This window comes from Anabrus simplex, chromosome 2 (assembly GCF_040414725.1).
Source record: "Anabrus simplex isolate iqAnaSimp1 chromosome 2, ASM4041472v1, whole genome shotgun sequence".
NCBI classification, from domain to species: Eukaryota; Metazoa; Arthropoda; class Insecta; order Orthoptera; family Tettigoniidae; genus Anabrus; species Anabrus simplex.
The window spans coordinates 511,213,511-511,229,051 of record NC_090266.1 but is presented as its reverse complement, the minus strand read 5'-3'; the positions used below and the strand labels follow the sequence as shown (position 1 = coordinate 511,229,051).

General features: G+C 38.7%; 1 protein-coding gene across 1 annotated transcript in view; it reads right to left on the bottom strand.

Annotated features, from left to right (window-relative positions):
* The window catches only part of Ide (Insulin degrading metalloproteinase), a 644,148-nt gene that overhangs the window by 603,477 nt on the left and 25,130 nt on the right, over positions 1 to 15,541 (bottom strand). Inside the window, exon 2 of the mRNA XM_067140877.2 lies at positions 8,809 to 8,979. Within this exon, the coding sequence (XP_066996978.2) occupies positions 8,809 to 8,965 (157 nt within the window). The 5' untranslated portion in view covers positions 8,966 to 8,979. The remainder of the gene's footprint in view (positions 1 to 8,808; positions 8,980 to 15,541) is intronic.

Sequence of the window (15,541 nt, the reverse complement as noted above, 5' to 3'; positions counted from 1 at the left end):
GCGACGATGGGATAGGGAAGGCCTAAGAGTGGGAAGGAAGCGGCTGTGACCTTAATTAAGGTACAGCCCCAGCATTTTCCTGGTGTCAAAATGGGATACCATCTTCAGGGCTGTTGACAGTGGGGTTTGAACCCAGATGCAAGCTCACAGCTGCGTGGCCCTAACCATGCGGCCAACTCTCCCGGCTGTAAAATTATGAAAAGATACAAGTTACAGTATGAAATGGCAATCAGATCGTTCAAAACTTACGTTTCCATGGGTTCCCTTATTGCAGCTTACTTGCTAGTTATTCTCCAATGCCCATACTATGTGAATGTGCATGTTCAGTTTCATTCTTAAAAGTTGTAATACAGCAGTAGCCTTTTGTGGCAAACATTCATGTTTTTTCTTACTCAAACTGCATTGCCAAACCTAACTTAGCCATGCATGTATCATAAAAACATATTTCAAGCCCCAGTAGAGTACTGATAACATTTTCACTTTAAATTTACATGGGAACATCCTTGCTGAAATTCATCCAGCTAACTCTTGAAATGCAGAATGTACACATCTGTATCTTGAGAAGCATCACTTCATTATTTAATGTCAGTACCTAGTATTAAAATTAAGGGAAAATTTACTTCAGCCATTATTTCTAAAATTAACTGCTATCGGCCAAGTTATTCATGCACATATCGTGAAAACATGTTCAATTCCATTATCTTCTCATTTCAAATTTCAATTGAAAGAGTCCATGTTCATTTTAAAAAGGTTGTAGTCATGATTCAAAACCATCCACTTCATGGTCCGTATCGATAAAATAATAAATCAAGCAGAGAAATTGTTCCACCTAATCGATACTTTTCAGTTTGCCTTTGACAAATTTAATTCACAAGTAGTACAGTTGAAGCTAGTTAAGACATCCCTCTCTAGCGTGTTTCCCTGGTTCTTACGCCATTATTCCGAAGTCCCAGGGCGTGTCCTATTAAATTCACGCTAAAGAAACCTGGGCGAGACATTTATTTCACCCTTTAGTACGTTTATAACTCCCACCATAAGAAATTTAAATTAGCGTTCCCGCCACGTTGCGCACACGACAGGCCAGCGACAACTGACCTGGGTAAGGATTTGGTAGAGAACTTAAGTAACAGCGCACGGGAGAAATGTTTGAGCGGGAAGCCAGTGGTGAGTTGCGGTCCAACGCCCACAGTTACTTGTTATTGGACATTAGTTTTTATGCACGTCGTCATACACAGCGGATCGGCTGTGCTCGCGATACCAGTACTGCGACTTGTATCCGAACCTAATAGTGTATCTATAAGTAGAAATGGATTTAGATGATAAACAAAAATAGGTCCGCTCTCACCCATTTCACATATTTATTTCTCATTTTCAATTTAAAAGTTATACGTGTGTTCTTTTTCTTTTCCTGTGTGATTTACAGCGGTTGTTATGGAACCCAAAAACAGACATTGAGAACTTAACAACTTTCATGTTGGAAATCCAGTGTTCTCATGTTTGGTAAAGCGTGATATCATTTAGACCCCTTATTGAGTGAGTGTTTGATGTTGTTTGTTGTTTAAAGGGGCCTATCAGCTAGTTCATTGGCCCTATTGAGAGAGTATCCTCAAAATTGTACCCATCTCCTTCTCTAACTAAATGTGAAGGACATAGCATGCGGGAATTATTTTTTTTTTGCTAGTTGCTTTACGTCGCACCGACACAGGTAGGTCTTATGGCGACGATGGGACAGGAAAGGGCTAGGAGTGGGAAGGAAGCGGCCGTGGCCTTAATTAATGTACAGCCCCAGCATTTGCCTGGTGTGAAAATGGGAAACCACGGAAAACCATTTTCAGGGCTGCCGACAGTGGGGTTCGAACCTACTATCTCCCGAATACTGGATACTGACCGCACTTAAGCGACTGCAGCTATCGAGCTCGGTAGGAATTATTTTTATATTTTCTTAAATGTAGAAGGTAAACGAACACTATGTTCACCTTTATCTCCTTTTACCTTCTACCCACACTGAAAAGTGTTGAAAAGGATCCGCTGGAAAGCGCGGGGAGTTTCGGACTACTCGACCCGTTGTGTGTGTGAGAGTCCCTCAGCTTTTAACCTGGTAATACCAGTGTGTGCTCGTTGGGGCCTGCTTGTTAGTGCGGCAAGGTGAGGAGAAGGGAGGAAGAGACGTGTCCACCTCTTCATTACTTGCTGTCGTCTAAATTTGGTTGAAAATCAAGGGCTCTAATACCGTTTGTATTGTTCACGGATTTATTGTAATTTCTTTCTAATAATTTTAGGTATTCTAAGATATGCTCATATGTAGGATTCTTTTGCTCGATCATGTCATTTAGATTTTTATCCTTATTCATCAACTGATCCAAAAGGATGTGAATATTTTCTAATTATTCATTAGTTTCCCTTTATTCACCTTACTTACACTGGAGAGGACTTGCTCAATGGTAGTAAATTTATGGTCTGAACTGACCATTGGGCTCCCACAGCAGAAAAACTTCCAAGTTTTTCAACGTTGACATGCTCTTGGTATATTATAGTGAAATTTCATCCTGACTGTCCGATATAAGATACTTTACACTGTGAGCATGTCAACCTGTAAATCCTAGAGTCCAGATATTTATCATTCTTGGAAAGGTTAATTGCATTATAATTGAAAAATCTGTTTGGTATTGCTGTTTGTTAACAAAGCTATCTTACAATTGTATTTCCTGAATGGACTGGTTAATGCACGATTATTGGGATTATTGTACGTAAATTTTAAAAAAATTCCGACCTTTTTAGGTTCAGCTATTAGATTCATTTGCTGTTTGTTTTTGAAGCAATTGATTATTTTATCAATGATTTTTGAACTGAAGCCATTGTGCCGGGCTTGCTTACAAATAAATGAAAGTTTTAATTTATTTATTAGCATTCGGAAAGAGTAACTTCGAAGGCTCTATTGATAAAACTATAATAAGCAAACCTCTTTCGTGCGTCCAGATGTCGGGAACTTTTTTGACCATAGTTAATGCGAAGGTGGGTTTTCTGTATATTTTAAAAGAGAAACTATCATTTTTCGAAACCATAGTGATATCTTGGAAATTCGAAGAACTTTTGTTTTTGTCCTCCAAAGTAAATTTTATATTAGAGTCTTAAACATGTTAAGGGTATTCAGAATATTGTTGCTTGCTATTGTTATGTCTATGGTCAATAATTACGTACGTTTCATCCACGTAACGTACCCGTAAGTCTAAACCTTTGATCCTTCCAATGATCTTTGTGTATTTTAGATAATCCGGATATATTCCTGCTAAAATGCCTGAGGCCTGGGATCCCATGGGAAGACCTTTTTGTTGATAAATCTTGGAATTATTTATTTTTATTTAATTTATTTTTTATTTTTTAATATTTTAGAGATTGTTTTAAGATTCACATGGAATAATATGTCTTGTACCTTTAAGAATTATCCAGAGGTGCCAACCTTTGAAGTGGATTATCAGTAATCGCCCCCACCTCGGAGAAAAATTTCGAGTCAAGTCCAGAGCATGCTCCTTCCTTCTCGATAATGACACCCCTTTTGCCCTTCCCTCTAGCAATCTATTCGAAAGTATATCATATTACACAATAAAATTTGCACACAACCTGTAAGTTGTGTGATAAAACACATAGAACTCCATAGGCTACACCGCAGGATTATTACATAAAATGTCACTTTAAATGCTGCTCATTCCTTGTATCTTGTTTCTCACGCAGCAGCTGCTTTTCAGTGTAGTTCTTCTTGAAGCATCCTTCCCACTGTGATTACATTTTCGTCTTCTGAACCATAAGCGATTCCACTCAATTGTCAGGTACACTTAACACAGCAAATACAGCATTACTGAAGGATTTATAGTGGAGAAGAGCAGCACCTGAGCTCCTTCATTCACAATTAATTTTACAACGCTTACAGGTAGCAAAAGGAAGTCACGATCGAATAAGTATCGTTGCCAACTCACAAGCATTGATACGAGGACGATTTAGCAGAAAGGCTCCAAAGGATTGAACATTTTTCCTTCTTTTCTTTTTTTCGTGATAACGACAGATTTTCCGTAATAATTTTCCCTTTGACCGTAATTCCGTAATCGTGGGGTGAAATCCGTCATAATTGCGGACAATCCGTAATAGTTGGCACCTCTGATTATCTATCTAAACCAAAAAAGTGTAACTGATGATGTTTAGTCAATCTAAACGAAACATGTACTACTTGTAAATTAGTATTGTATTAGTAAAAAGTATTGATTCGGTGGAACAATTTCTCTGCTTGATTTATCGTAGTCACGAGTATTATTTAACGACTTTAACGGTGCCTTCGAATGTCTGCAAGTGCACTTGTTCAAACTTACTAGTGCATGGAGCGGGAAATTGAGATAGAAGATAATTGACTGTCATCATCATCACCATCACCATCATTTCCCTTTATCCAGCTGTAGCTGGGTAGGGACAAATATGGTTCCTCTCCATTTTCTTCAGTCTTTCCACCACTCCTCCTCCAACACTGTGTCCCAGTCCAGGTTTCTTCCTATAATACTGCGTTGGATTGTGTCCGTCCATCTCAATCGTGGTCGACCATGGCCTCTCCTTCCTTGCATTTGCATTTTCATCACCTTTTTTGGCATTCTTTCATCACTCCTTCACTTTACGTGTCCAAACCATGTTAATCGGCTCTTCTCAATTCTATCATTCATTTTTTCCACTCCAATTTCTTCCCGGATTTTCTCATTCCTTATTTTGTCTCTTCTACTCTTCTGTAACATACTCCTCAAGCACTTCATTTCGGCTGCCTGTATTCGACTCTCATCCTTCTTCGTCATTGTCCAAGTTGACAATTGACTGTATTCAATTTAAATACTGGAATGGGTCTTATAAACCAATAACAACAAAAACATTGGACGCCAAATCACTTGGTGTTCTATTATCACTTGACAAGTTGTAATAACGGATGAATAAACCGCACTCTTTGGGGTGAATGAGTGAAAGGGTTCTCGTAACCATAAGATGTTACAGAGGTCAGTATAGGAATTTGGAAAAAACTCATTTCAATGGGATTCACGTTATGGAGACTACTACTGTATGTGGTGCTTTTAATGCCTGTAAAGAGTTTGAAATCAGCAACTTTGTGATACCAATATTTAATAAATACGGTGAATTTATTTCCAAATTTTGTCATTAGAAATTTTGGGTGCATGTCTTATGCGGTGGAGGGTGGTATTTGGGATTATACAGTATATCAAGCAGTTAGTAATAACAGTATCTTAGTCTTCTCCATCGAGGGCACCAATTACGAAGTACCTTGTACTCTCTAAATTCCATTCCTGCTCCAGTTGACCTTTGTAAATTCATCCACAGTTCATTCTAATTGCAACTCATCCAGTTTCTTGAAACCAATCGGAAGAAACATACTAATTAATTTTTGTCGTCTATTAAATCAGGTTAGAGATATGAGAAAATAGTGAACTCTGGTTTTTAGAATTTATTGGGTGAAATCAGACTCTGACCCAATCCCTGATTACGCCATTTCCTCCTCCATACTATGGTAAATGACTGAGCTAAAGACGCAGTATCCATGCTTGTTATCAGTTGAGTTGTAATTAAATGACTGCTTCAGAGCAGCCCCATCTACCCCAGTTCAGTCTGACAGATGGCTTGATTGGACCAAACACTATGGAACTGTGTACTGGTCTACACTAGACTGGCTGGGAGAAAAAGCAGTCTAAGAAAGAACAGAATGAGTCTACAAGAGGAAAGAATACTGAAGCAGATGATGAAGGCTAAGAGTGAAGGAGTAAGAACAAGAGGTAGACCCAGACTAAGGTGGCTGGACTCTTTCAAGAACAGCATAATAAGGAAGAATCTGCATTGGAACACAGTTGAGGAGCAGCTATGGTGGATGGAGAGAGGAAGAGAAAGGTGCCAATAATATCACCACTCAGCAGGAGCTGAACAAGGGAAAATGGTGGTGGTGATCATTTCTTTGACAGCATTGGTGTTTAGGGTTGGTAGTGGATGAATTCCTCAGAAAATATCTTGAAGTAGCTCCGTCAGCATCCTCTCACTTTTTCAGAGTCAACCTACAAATCGTCCATTTTTTCACTGATCCCATACTCATACCTGTCAACTTTTAAAAATAGGAAGATTTTTTAATTCTTGGATTTTATCGCGTATAATGCACCACGGTCTCAATGAAAAAAGGCCTACAGTTACAAGGCAAATTAACCATTAAATTTGAAATCTTTAACTAAGAAAACATAAAAATGGTTACAAGAAATTGTAACAAACACGGACCAAAATGCATAACAGTTTCCTTTATTAGACTGTAACAAGAACGGAAATTCAATTTCATAGATATCTCTCAACACTTGGAGATAACGTTTGAGAAGTTTTGTGGACATAATGTGACGAGAAAATACCAGAAACTGTCACGACACAGCTCTCTGAAATACATTCAACTCATTCACATTATGAACTAAGAATGAACACAAATGCACAGCAATACACAAAACTACAACATACAAAACAGATCAGTATATCTCATACATTATTAACATACGATTTACATGGGGGGGGGGAGCACAGAACTGCAAAAAAAAAAAAAAAAAAAAAAGAAAATCACGTGGCCTACAACTCCAACGAAACTACACACAGAAATGACTTTAACAGCGTGCAAACAAGAATCCCAATATTTCGTCCCAAATTCCCAGCTTTAAAACACACATGATGCTGTAGTGAGTGGGAAACACGATACACGAAAACAACGGATGATACACTTGCCAAATAAATACACTTGAAAATGAGGTTGCGTAAATTACACGAGCACACAGTAATTTATCCTAGGGGAAGAGTATTGACCGTACCGAGGTTTTATTGGTCAAAAATAGGAGGAACTAAAAATAAATTGGAAAATCAGAAGAAGAGTTAAAAAACAGGAAGTTTCCGGGTAAATCGGAAGGATTGGCAGGTATGCATACCATATTCTACTAATTGGTAAACGTCATGTCCAACTTCGTACAGTGTATGTCGTACAGTAAAACCTCGTTAATTCGAAGTTGTTGGGACTCAAAAATCGGACTTCGAATTCCGTGATTTCGAATTAACCGCCAATTCGCAATTCGGAAGTACCAACCCTTGCCACGTTACAAAATATTCTAAGGCCCATTACTGCTTGCAGTTAACCTTGATTCACAGTTTATACCTTTCAAATGCCATCAAAAAAGAACTATTTCCAAAATATATCCAAGAAGGTGCATTTACAGTATTCAAATAATGCACTCGGATATCTCACTGGTAAACATAACCTCACGCAGGAAAGAAAGAAACAAAAAAAAAAAAGCACGATTCAAAGACGAGGAGAAATCTATGCTGGCTCCCATGTGCAAGTGCTTTATTCATTGGATTACTATACTGTATGCATTTTAGATGCCTTGTATTTACACAGAAAGTACCCGATGCCCTTAAAATCGAACTTTCTTATGACTCTATCCTTGTACGATTTCCCGCCATGGCACTTGTCTCGTACTTCAGAAATGTAAACACTTGCCCCGTCACAAAGTATTCTAAGACCCATTAATACATGCAATCACCTCGATTCACAGTTTAAACCTTTCAAATGCCATGGAAAAAACTATTTCCGAAATGTATCCAACAAGGTGCATTACAATGTTCAAATAATGCACTTGGATAAATCACTGACAAACATAACCTCACGCAACGAAAGAAAAAATCTCACAATTCAAAGACGAGGATAAAGTATGCCGGTTCCCCTGTGCAAAGGCATTATTTTTTGGATTTCTGTACTGTTTGCATTTTTAGATGCTTTGTACTGGCATGGAAAGTGCCCGACGCCCTTAAAACATTGTAGCTTATCGAACTTTCCTATGACGAGGGGATAATGTATTTCGCGTCCATGTGCATTGCAACGCACTACTATGACCCCCATCCCTCACCCCTGTACGATTTCCCAACTGGCAATTTCTCCTTTAAAACCATAAGACCGTTTGGGCTCGCATTAAAATAAAGCAATGCAGTTTCACCGGCAATGGCAATATTGTTCGGTGCCTACGAATTTATTATATGAGCCACGTTTTTTTCCTCAACTGTTGGCATCGCCAGTGTTCGCGGATTCTGTTTTCCCGCACACTGCCTGTTGCGTGATAATTACGGCGTTCCTTAAAAGGTTGAATACAAAAGAATTCCGATTTCATTCAACTTAGCAATCATGAAGTGCACTGTAGACCCACCGAAGTGAGTGTAGTTGTAAGTGCGGGAAGCTACCCCTCCACGTTCCGGAACGCGCGTTCTATTATGATGCGGAGCGGATAAATTTCGAGTTGAAATTACTCTGTAACATACTATTGTTTTAAAATGTAAAGGCAGTTTCGAATTAAAAGTCTGAATTTTGGTAATGGGGCCGACATTGTACTTCGAATTACGAATTATCCATATTTCGAATTAAACAATTGAAATAACATGCAAAACTGTATCTCATGTTTCCGGGAACAAGAGCTTCTTCGAATTAGGCAGGATTTTGAATTAACCGATTTCGAACTATCGAGGTTCTACTGTATTTCTTATAAACATCTATGCATAACTCAGCTTTTAAATTTATGGTTTTAAATTTGTGGTTTAGTTGGCAAGTGAGCCCAGGTCACCCCAGTAGGAAGTTACAATGTGCTAATCCTTGGATTAGCTATTTACTTACACTCCATGTTCACTCATTGCATTTGAAATGAAATTTAATTAATTCTCAATATTACAAAAATTGGTACTAACAAAGAAAAGAATTTAACAAAGACTTACCAATGCCCACATTTACTGCAGCAGCTGATTTATCAGTTTTGGGATCACTCATGAGAAATACTTTCATATCATTTTCTAAGATCAATGCACGGTAAGTGCGCCTGTCTCGACTGGATTTGATTATAGACTCTATTCTCTCCTTCACGTTTGGAGCCATAGCACTTCCTTACTCTGGAAACAGTAAAACAAACATTCCAAATCAGTCCAGAATATGACAATAATTCAATCCCAGAAGTAATTAATATAACAGGTCTCGAAATTGATGTTTTATAAACCACATATAGTGCTGATGGCATATGAGTAGGTAATAGTGATATCTGATACAAGTAAATGTATACAGTACATAAAAGCTGCTCATCAATGAGATATGAATCATGTATTTGGCATAGAAGTCCAAGAAAATGAACATTTTTATGATTCCACATATCAGGGTGCAATTATTATTAAGACTGAAATCATAATTTTAATCAGTTGATTTTAACAAAATAAATCACTGATTTAAGTCATTTTTTTAAATCACTGAAATCTGTTTCTGAATTATACTTATTAATTATGGAAGTAATAATTTTAAAAATACAGCCTGTGTAATAACAATACTGACATACCCACTGGGTAAATAATTACAGTTTACTTTATTACTGTCATTCTATTTTCTATTTATTGTTGTTTAAATTCAAATGGTTGTTCCTTTTAGTTTCTTTTATGCCATTCAGTGTCCAGCTCCTTGGCTGAATGGTCAGTGTAGTGCTCTTCGGTTCAGACGGCCCCGGGTTAAATTCCCAGCTGAGTTGGAGATTTTATATTTACATGCTTAACCCATTGCCATGCAATTATTTTCCTTGAAAAATGTATCTTGGAATGCAATTTTTTTTTTTTTTAAAGTTACAGATGCTAAGATGGTTACAAAAGCATATGCCATCACACTAACAACATTTTGGGTTACAGTTTAACTTTCTACAATTAACTGAAGTCTTTTAAGGTACGATACACCTTGAAACATCCATCCACGTGGAGGGCAAATTTGCATTTGTTGCACTTGAAGCAAGATTCCTTCTGGATTCCATGCTCAAAATGACTTTACATCTCCTTAATAGGGCTGATTTTCTTGCTGTAGGAGCAATCATCTCAGGGAAATGACCCCAGTGTCTTCCCTGTAGTCTCATTGGTGTGCTACCTTGAGATAAACATCCTCTAGGAGCATAATCAGGAAGGATTGACATCTTCCAGAATTTGCTCCGCAACGTTGAATCGGAATGTTTTTGTTGCTAGGGGCTTTACGTCGCACCGACACAGATAGGTCTTATGGCGATGATGGGATAGGAAAGGCCTATGAGTTGGAAGGAAGCGGCCATGGCCTTAATTAAGGTATAGCCCCAGCATTTGCCTGGCGTGAAAATGGGAAACCAAAGAAAACCATCTTCAGGGCTGCCGACAGTGAGATTCGAACCCACTATCACCTGGATGCAAGCTCACAGCCGCGCACCCGTAACCGCATGGCCAACTCGCCCGGTTCGGAACGAGAAGCTGTCTCGTTTTCCTCGCGCTCTGTATGACATGTATGTAGGTAGAATTCTACAATGTCACATCCATTATGTAGAAGTACTATTTCCTGTACCCTTTTACATACCTGCATTGCCTTTCGGAACATTACTGGTCAAATTCCAGTTCCAATTTTTCAATGTGATGTGGTTATGCACGGGGTTATCTTCATCCTCACTGTCGTTTTCATGAGCAGAGTCACAATTCTCAGACTCACTAGTACTGCTAAAACTACTACCAGATAATTCTGAGATATCTTCATCAAAACTATCCAGAAGAAACTGCAGAATTCTTTCCTCTTCCTCCTCGCGATGTTTACACATCATCTTGCTCAGTAGCTTTCATTTCAAGAACAAGATGACCAACTTTAGAAGAAAAATATACATTGACGAAATGGCCTTTGGATAATAACATTGGCATGTAAACACGCTAGCACTACCTAGGAATGTACTGTAATTCTAATGTACATCATCACATTCGAAATAAATCGATGGTCAGATGGATGTATTTCCGACTTGAATACACTGTGACTGCTGTACCCATCATTGCAAGTTAATGAATGTGGAACTCTTGACGGTTGTACCCGTCACTGTAGTGGATGGGTTAATTTCCTTCACTCGGGGACTGGGATTTTGTACTCTCCCCAACATCCTTGCAACTCGCACACCACACACAATACTATCCTCCACTACAATAACACATCGTCTGCTGCACATGGCAAATGCCACCCACCCTTGTCAGGGGGTCTGCCTTACAAGGGCTGCACCAGGCTAGAAATAGCTACACAAAATTATAATTATATGTCATTCAGTAAACATCCATTAGTAAATTGCTAACAGAAAAGTCACTTTATTGAGTGTATTGAGTTGTTCTACTTGTAAAAGTGTAGCATGAAGATTGCTGTTAAAATAAAAGGAGTAATCCAGGCTAAAATCTTGATCCAGTATGAAGAGGATTAGAAACTTCAAAGGAATAAAAAATAAATGTAAATCATGCGGTTTAGTTGCTGGAATGAATTTATGTATTAAAAGATGTAACAGCATGAAAGATAACGAAGGAAAAATGAGGATACTGCAACATCTGACAATGAAGATAAAAATCCAGATACAGCAGGTGCACCTCCAGCACCAAAACAAAACAGATCATCAGTTCTGAATCAGTTAACCACTGAGAGACCATCTCTGAAAATGAGCAAAGTCAGCTTAGTCCGTTTGTTGGCAGAACAAGCTGTAAAACAGGAGGAGGACTTAAACAAGTAGCAAATTTTTGTTATGCTACAAACAAGTCCCTCCCTTGCATTCAGCATTCAGAACACTCATAAGTATGTTGCGACCTGGCTATTCCCCGCTATCATCTGCTGAAGTAATTGACCCCTTCCTGAAGAAATTCATCAAAGTGAAAAAGTTCAGTGTTTCAAAGGTTTGTTAGGGAACATTGTTTGCAATGTCTAGTGAAAAATTGAGAGAGCAAAGTGTAGTTTAGTTCTGTTATAGACAATGCAAGTAATATGGAAAAAACAAGTAATGCTCTCAAAGAAATGAAAGATGTTGATTTAATTGCATATAGCTCTTCTCTGCTGATATTTTGAATGCTGTGTCTCAGGCTCTAACCAAGGACACCTCACACATAAAGGAACTTGCAATAGAAATTACAAAATACTGTTGGAATAATTTGTGGGATTTTTTTCTTCCCCAATTTGCTTTAGGTCGCACTGACACAGATAGGTCTATAGGAGACGATGGGAAAGGAGAGGGCTAGGACTGGGAAGGAAGTGAATGTGCCCTAATTAATGTACAGCCCCAGCATTTGCCTGGTGTGAAAAATGGGAAACCATGGAAAACCATCTTGAGGCCTTCTGACAATAGGGATCGAACCCACTATGTCCCGAATACAAACCGATAGCTACGTGACCAAATACAGCGCAGCCACTTGCTTGGTTTTCTTTGCAATAATAATTTTACCAGTGCAAAATTTAGAAGTGAAGAAGGGCAATCAATCTTGCCTCAAGAAGTTGAATGGGAAAGGATGCCTGCCTACCTTGCATCTTGCGATAAAAAACTAGCCACTATTAACGAATATCCATGAAGAATAGAGAGTATATTCCAGATTCCATTAAAAGAAGAGTTAGTGACCTGCAATGCAGGTAATGTTTTACATGTGTTAAACCAATAGCACTGTCTCTCTTGATAAAACCCAAAGAAATGACTGTACCACTGGACAATGAAAGCATGGAAAAAAACTGTGGTAGTGACACAGATGAAGTGTTAAAGAAATCTGGAACTAGTGACACAAATCTAAGACGTTTGAAATCATACAATTTAAGCACTGGCTGCACCACATTTTCTGGTTTACATTGTTGATCCAGCATAAAACAGCAACACAATGTTTTTTATAAGAAATTGCCCAGAAAAATCAATTGTGAAAATACCAACTAAAATCTCAATCCTTCATTCCTTAGAAGTTCACCAATCAAGTGGTGGAAGATGTATCTCTTAGAAATGGGGGAAAATCTGAAGAGAATTAGCAAAGCAGAAATAGACAAAGTTATGCAACACTTGACAGCTAGAGCATCAACCACTGGTGTAGAATATAAAACTATTTTAGAAAAATCTTTGTGTAAACAAAGCTTCCAGTTTTGTTTAAGCAGTTAAAAAGACAGTAGGACTGGCTCAAAAATATATAATTTATCATACCCTAATCCAAATTATTGTTAAAATGCGATATTTAGAGATTTCTCGCTGTTCATTCCAGATACTTCATAAACAATGAAGCATAGCTATACATACATACCTACATACATTTTCATTATAGACTGTTATGCCTATCATGTGTTCAGTCTGTAAGCCTCTGTGAATTAAATATCTTCCACAATCATCTATCTGGAACTATTGTCGACCAAAATATTATGTGCACTCATGTTTGGAGGTTGTTTATGAAATAACCAATAGGCCTACAGAAAATCAAATAACATCATTTTTCTTGTTTTATTTCACGTTAAGTAAAGTAAGTTTCGGATTTTTAATACTTCTCATTGCAGGTGAAAGCAAAAAAGGGCTCTTGTTTGAAGCATTTCAGCCACGCATCAATTTTAAGACATTATTTCTCCAAAATGTTAACACAGTATAGACTGGAATGTTTTATACGTTGTTTATACATTTCAGAATGTTATGTTTCTAAGAAAAACTTTTCCATCAATTTTGTAAAGTTTTTCTTTTCTCAGCTGCATTCTTGGTCACGTTGTGCTCTTTACATATCCAATGGTTATGCTGTATGACCGTGAAACACATAAATGAATTCACTTCTTTCTTAAACAGTTTGTATTGGGTAGAATGATAAGGACGAGCAGCCAGCCAAAGCAGGGAGTCATGTGACATTGCCACGTTAACACAGTACACCACACCACGCCGTGACTTGGTTAAAGTCGATTCTAATGATTGCAAGTTGCATGTACAGTAACATTTGCTTCGCTGTTTGCTTAAAAGTTTCCTCCGGCATTTAATAATTACCTATACTTACTGTTGAAAAGTTATGAAAAACGCCTCCCTTCTGCTTTTCTCACGAGGGCTATGGACCATCAATAGCGGCTTTAAAAATTACATGCTTTGTTTTTATAACATACTCCTGCTGTCAGTTCACTTGAAAATAAAACTTAAATGATTTCTGATATCAAATTTGTGTTTCCTTTTGTAAATATCTTTATTATCGTAGGTAAATATCAGTACTTCAGTAATATTCATCACATTCTCAACTTGGACATTATCCATGTCCAAATATCTTTACATACTACTGACTAAATACGCTGAGTGGCCAAAAGTCATGGAAAGACACCGAATGTCCTATTAATAACGAGTTGCTCCTCCGCGAGCCCTCAAAACGGCAGTACTATGGCGAGGCACAAGGTCCTGGAATCGTTCTGAAGGGATATGGACCCACGCATCTTGCACTGCTACCCACAATTGGTCTTGTGAAGTTTGTGCGGAGTTCATGGAGGGTAGACTAGCATCGACAGCATCCCATAAATGCTCGACTGGATTAAGATCGGGGGATCTGGAGGACCAATCTATGGTCATAACTTCATTAGAGTGCTCCTCCAACTACCTGCGTGCCACACAGAGCAGCGACATGGCATACTGTCCTGTTGAAACATGGCATCACCATCAAGGTACTCTAAGGCCAAAAAGGGATGCAGATGGTCTGAAAGAATGTCCACATAACGTGCACCAGTCAGCACTTCCTGCAGCCGGACAATGGGGCCTAATTGCGACAATGAGAACGCTGCCCAGACCAGAACTGAGCCACCTCCTGCTTGGACACAATCTTGTTGACATGCTGGATCCGTAACTTCATGGCGCATACGCCACACTCTCACACGCCCATAAGCTTAATAAACTGGAACAGGGATTCATCGGACCATACCACATGCTGCCACTGTTCCAGGGACCATCACCAATGTTCATGGGCCCATGCACGTCGTTTAGCTCTGTGTCGAGGTGTCAGTGAAGGGACATGAGTTGGTCGTCGGCTGGTGAAGCCTATGCGGTGCAGTTGCCTCCTTACAGTCATGGTAGAAATGGGTTCCTGACTTCCAACATTCAACTGGGCAGTGATCTGACTTACAGTAACTTGTCGAGCGCCCAATATGGTTCTGCAGAGACGACATGATGTCCATTCGTTAAACACCTGTGGTAACATTCTCTCTGCGATAATGAAGATCCACCCACGACACTGTTGACCTCGGAAACCCCAATTTGCGTGTAATCTCCGCAATGCTATGATCATCCCACATTCAAAGTCAGTTAACTTGCAACGTATTGCCATTTTCACAACATTGGTGTCTGTAACAGACTGCTCAGCTACGCCATAGCTAGCCGCAATGTTCAGCGGTCATACACAGCAGATTTGTTAATGGGACATTCCTTTCCGTTGACTTTTGGGCTCTCAGCGTAATTCTCCCTTCTGTAAATCCTCACATGCTTGCCATCATGTTATCCTTAGCTAATGTTTTTTAGCTAAATTCAATTTCCTAGGAGATTCCATCAATCTCTCCTTACCTCCACAACCATTACTGAATCTATTTCTATCTAACCTGCACATCCTTCTTTAACTATTTATTTTCCTGCTATAACACTCCTTACCACCTTTAAAGCTACAGACCTGTTTTCACAAACCTCAAAATCCGTTTTAAACCCATCCC